The following is a 4,886-nucleotide window of genomic DNA, read 5'->3' as shown; positions in this document are numbered from 1 at the left end:
CTCAATTAGGACTTTTAATTATATTATTTCAGCAGCTGCTTGTTCAGGGCAGCTTTTGGCTGCATTTCCTGGGCTGCCAGGAAGACGGCAACACAACTTTGTCCTGTTGATCCAAGCAGGCAATGACCAGAGCAATGCCGACCAGAACAAGAGGACCATTAGGAGGGACTGCGCAGGATAATTGGTGCCAGGGCTGCGCAGCGGGGGCACGAGCACCTTGGCTTCCAAAGGGGTGGCTGAGCTTATGCAGAGACGCAAGCCCTGAGCCAGAGCATGGTGCAGCCTTCCTCCTCCAGCCAGGCTGGGGCTGGCAAAGCCCCCGAGCCCCCCGTCCTGGCAGCAGGTAGGGCAGCCGGATCCCCAGCCCCATGGGTTGGCAATACAGCCTGCAGCACCCGGTAATCGCACATGTGGAGTTTTCCCAAGAGGAGGCAGGGAGGCAGCAGGGACAGGACAGCAAGCGAGAACAGGTTGGCGCAGGAGCAGCAGAGCACAGTCCAGACTAATGCCAGGGTATTTGCACTTTCCTATTGTTATTGCAACAAAAAAAAAATAAAGAGGAAAAAAGAGCATTTCTGGGAATACAGTAGGAACAGAGAGGGCAGGGAAGACGGATGCTATCCAAAGCCCAGACAGTTTGTGTCCCCCTGCAAGGATCATCCCGGCACAGGGTGTCCCCACCATCACACCAGCTCCACTCCCAGAGCCAAAGTCTTCTCCGAGCTGCAGCTGTTCTATGATGCTTTGGCATCGTCCTCATCACCTACATCTTCCTCCGAGAGCTCCTCCTCGTGGGCTTCGCACATGGTATCATCTTCCACTGAGAAGAGGAGGTGGAAGGCTGAAGCAGCGGGGGGTGGCCCTGACCCACTGAGGGGAGGCAGAACCCCCCCAACTGCAAACACAGCCCAGCAATCCCACCCCACACGGGGAGCAGGAACACGGACACCATCCCACCTGTGGCAGCAAAGCTGAGCCGGCACAGACTGTGTCAAGCCCATCAATGCAAACGGGCACTGATCTTCCCCCCAGACCAGCAAACCCCCCATCCCCAGGGTGAAGCAGCCCTGCCTGGGGCACCAGCTGCCCCTAAAGCCCCCGTGGGACCCAGGAGCATCCCCAGTGCAGCCCCAGCCCACCCACAGCCTGGTGCACTCACAGATGATGTGCTGCCCGCTGAGATAAACTGGTCCAGCTCCACACTTGAGCACAAAGGTGACAGGAGGGACCAGCTCCAGACCTTTGAGGCTGATCTGCAAAGAGACAGAGCTCAGAGCCCCCCAAGCCCAGCCCGGGTGGGCAGCAGCCCACATTAATCCCCATGGCACTGTCACAGGGCAAGCAGCTCCCCTGCACCAGGGAGGGGTTTGCAGGCAGTCAGATGGACACAGCCAGAGCAGGAAGGAGCCCCCAGCATTGCCTTGGCCATGGCTCAATGGAGACCAGGGTCCGGGGGTAAATTATTGCCCCACAGCCAGGGGCTGCACACCAGGCGCTTGGCTGCCCTTACCATGGGGAGCACTGAGGTCCGCAGCGCTGCGATGGGCACTGGCTTGTGTTGTCCATAGGTATTTTTTGAATCAACAGCCACCACGTGCAGCTCATCCTTGGCCTCAGCCCCCAGGCAGATCTGTGGAGCCAAGCAGAGACCCCATGGCATGGAGCCCGGCCATCAGCCAGCCCTGCTCCTGGGCCACAGGCTTGCTCCAACGGGCTCTTTGGTGAGCCTCGGATCTCACCGTCCTCAGCAGGACCAGGTGCTCCAAGAAGTCATCATCCTCCTTCACCACGCAGCTCTGGGTGCCCTTGTTCAGCTGGCAGCCTGCGGGGATGCAGCAGCATCTGTGCACACATGTGCTGCTCCCCCTCTGCAAGCCTCAGGCCAGCCAGAAGCAAAAGGGGGGGCTTTCCTGGGTGCAAGCACCACGAGAAAGAGGGAAACACCCCATACACATCCACCCCAGGTGACCACAGGGCATATCCACCATCCCCCCACTCACTCCCCACCAGGTCCCACCAAGGGCATCCAGCTCCGTACCCCACAGGGCAGCAACGGGCCTCTCCTCTGACAGCAACCTGGAGAAAGGAGAAGAGCTGCTCATCCTCCACAGCAGACCCAACACCAGGAACCAGTTCCTGTGGGACAAACACCAGAGCAAACAGCGCTCAGCTGCTCTGCAGCAGAAACATGACTTGGGAACACCGAGAGCAAACACCCCAGAGCCAGGGCAGCAGCCAGAGCAGCCTCCCTGGGCAGGGCAGTATTGCTAAGTGAGGAATAAAACACCTTAGCCACTTAGGCATCCCCCAGGGAAGGGAAAAGCCAGTTAAATGCATTTAAAGATAAAACCAGCAAGGGTAGCCCAGGACACTCATCACACCCTCCCAGCACAGAGCAGCTTTGGCTACCCAGAGCAGCTAAAGCCTCAGGGAAGCGTTTAGCACACAGAGAGCACTTGGAGGCATCCAAACACCACACAAGCACCAAGTGCTTTGCCAGCACCAAAGTTTAATCCAGCAGCACAACCCAGCATGGGAACTGGGGTGCTAGGGGAGCTGCCCCTCCAGCAAGCCACCCCAGGGGACCACAGGACACATCCCTGCCCAGCAGCCCATACCCAGCCAGGGAGAGGAGCAGCAGGAAGAAAGGAACACCAATACCTGGTGCTGGCTGCTAATAAAGAAAAGGGGACCCCAGGGAGGTGCAGCTTGGGAATGCAGCGCAGGTGCTTGGGGAGGGCTGGTGGCTTCCCCAGCTGGCACCAATGCACCCCCCACCCCCTCATCACCGCACACCCCCCAAGGACCTACAGCAGATGATTAAGCTCAAAGGCAGAAGCAGCTCCACTCAAGCAAACTTTAGCTTGATTGGAGTCAAGGACACCAGCGCTCTGAGTGGGACCTGCAGAGACCTGGGGCCCCCCATTCCCTGGGACAGCCCCCCTTCACTGCCTGCCTGGGGTTTGGGATCAGAGACCACCCCTCTGAGAGCCACCAAACGGACGTCTGAAGCTCTAAAATGGAAACAGTGTCCGAGAGCTGGGTTTTTCTCTTTATTTAGTGATTTCATCCTTGCTGGGTATTAAAAGCAAAATGCACCAAGGGAGGATCCCAGCAGGGGAGACCCCCATCACCCCGGTCCCTGGGGCTGCAGCCAGACCCCGCGGGCTCCATGCAGGAGCTGGGACTTCCCCAGCACTGGGAGGTGGCACCGGGTGCCCCTGCACGGGCTCCTGGGGAGGAATGGGGTGGCCAGGGCAGCTCAGGGTGCATGGTGTGCCCCGGTGCTCTGGGCACCATCCCAGTGCAGGGCTCTCCGCCTCCCCCAAGCAAGTGCTCACACTGGTAAAAACCTCCTGAATTACGGTGCGATGGAGGTGCATTTCTGGTGCCTTCCCAGGCTCGCAAACCCCTGGGGAGCCCCAGCAGCTCTGCTGCCCTTTTGGGGTGTGGGGAGATGTGGCAGGTTTTTTTCGTGGCACAGTCAGGGCACAGCTTTTCCCCGCCTGCCTGCTCAGCCGGTCCACAGCCCCAGGAGCCCAGGAGGGGGACACAGCCCCGAGCCTGGGGCAGCCCCTCGGAAAGGGCACGTGGAGGAAAAATCCCTCTGCTTGGCACAGATTCGAAGGCATCGCAGAGTTTCAAAGGTTTATTTCACGCACAGGGTGGGTGGGGAGACAAAACAGGACAAAACCTTTACAGTCACCATGATATATTTACAACCAACATCATCCCCAAAAGTTGCCATGCGGCAGCGTGGCATGGGCACAGCCACGAACGCGAGCACCCCTCTGTACGCCCCCCCGAGCTCTGCTCCCGCCACAGCACGTGCGGAGGAGCTGGACTGGCCCCATCGCTGCTTCCCACCATGCTGGCAGCACAGATTGGCTTTAAAGCTCGAGGGAATCACCTCCCAGCCCTCACCCCACTGCCCCCCGTACCCAGACCAACGTGCAGGGCCCTCGGGATGAAAATGACCCTCCGACAACGCTCTCCCCGCCTGACCCTGGCTGCTCCTCCAGCCTCATCTGAACAAACCCCCATCCCCGAACGGCACGGAAACATGGGTGTCCGCCCTGAATGGAGAGGGAGAAACAGGAGGATATTTGACAAGAGCATAATTCACACTTTTTGCCCAGTTTCCCCTGCTCGGAGGTCCCCTCGCTCCCCTGGGCTTCTCCTTTGCTAAAGGTATCGCTGCGGCTCCCGGGATTGCACCCAGCCCTGGGAATGCAGCGGCTGGGGCAGGCGTGGAGGGGAGATCCTGGAAAGGGCTCATGCCTGCAGGAGGCTCTTCTCCTCTTCCCGACGGGCTGTCCGAAACCTGGCCAAGCCCAGGATGACAGGGTCCTTTGGGAGAGCAGAGCTGCTGGCCACCACATCCCGATGCCAGCCACACCAGGAAGCACCCCCGGGGCGGGAGCTCGTCCCCCCCTGCACAGGGAGCACAGGCACGTCCCGAGGCTGCGCTGCCTCTTGGCAAGTGGCTCGGGAGCTTTTTCCCAGCTGGCTCCAGCTCTCCAGCACCGATGGCATGGAGAAGCCCTGCTGTGACCGTGAGTGCTCCTGAGGGAGAGCCCCTCTCCTCTCTGGGTGGGTGCCCACGCTGGAGGGTCCTTCCTGCGCCGTCGCCCCCAGCGCTGCTCCTCTGTCCCCTTCGCAAGGCCCGGCTCTGCAAGAAGAGGGCGGGATGGGACGCAGCATCACCCACCAGGCTCAACCCTTGCAGCTGCGTAGCGCCAGGAACAGGGACCCAAAGCGACCACCCTGGGAGAAAGGGGAGCGGCGTGCACGGAGGGGGATCCAGCACTGGGCAAAAAGTACCATGCGTAAGGTCTGGGGCTCCAGCAGCCCGTAAGCCAGAGCGGCAGAGGCAGGCCGCCCGC

The 4,886-nt window shown here is 60.3% G+C and overlaps 2 protein-coding genes across 2 annotated transcripts in view; both read right to left on the bottom strand.

Moving 5' to 3' along the window:
• Positions 1 to 734: 734 nt before the first annotated feature.
• Positions 735 to 2,186, bottom strand: LOC104127859 (nucleoplasmin). Its single transcript, XM_035896044.1, has 5 exons — positions 2,039 to 2,186; positions 1,740 to 1,822; positions 1,511 to 1,630; positions 1,160 to 1,253; positions 735 to 820 (listed from the first exon to the last, which is right to left on the bottom strand). Exons 1-5 carry the CDS (start codon positions 2,100 to 2,102, stop codon positions 735 to 737), a joined length of 447 nt encoding a protein of 148 aa, XP_035751937.1. The 5' UTR covers positions 2,103 to 2,186.
• Positions 2,187 to 4,716: 2,530 nt separating this feature from the next.
• The window catches only part of ADRB3 (adrenoceptor beta 3), a 24,391-nt gene continuing 24,221 nt past the window's right edge, over positions 4,717 to 4,886 (bottom strand). The window contains 1 exon segment of the mRNA XM_035896035.1: positions 4,717 to 4,767. Coding sequence (XP_035751928.1) covers positions 4,717 to 4,767 — 51 coding nt within the window.

Source organism: Egretta garzetta, unplaced genomic scaffold, assembly GCF_000687185.1.
Source record: "Egretta garzetta isolate BGI_Z169 unplaced genomic scaffold, ASM68718v1 scaffold296, whole genome shotgun sequence".
Taxonomy (NCBI): Eukaryota; Metazoa; Chordata; class Aves; order Pelecaniformes; family Ardeidae; genus Egretta; species Egretta garzetta.
Note: the sequence above shows the minus strand (reverse complement) of the source record. Positions and strands in the feature narration are given on the sequence as shown.

Coding starts and splice junctions, on each gene's coding strand:
- LOC104127859 (XM_035896044.1), bottom strand. CDS start 2,102: ATGAGCAGCTCTTCTCCTTTCTCCAGGTTGCTGTCAGAGGAGAGGCCC. Junction 1,823..2,038: donor GCCCGTTGCTGCCCTGTGGG/GTACGGAGCTGG, acceptor GCATCCCCGCAG/GCTGCCAGCTGAACAAGGGC. Junction 821..1,159: donor CAGCGGGCAGCACATCATCT/GTGAGTGCACCA, acceptor TCCTCTTCTCAG/TGGAAGATGATACCATGTGC.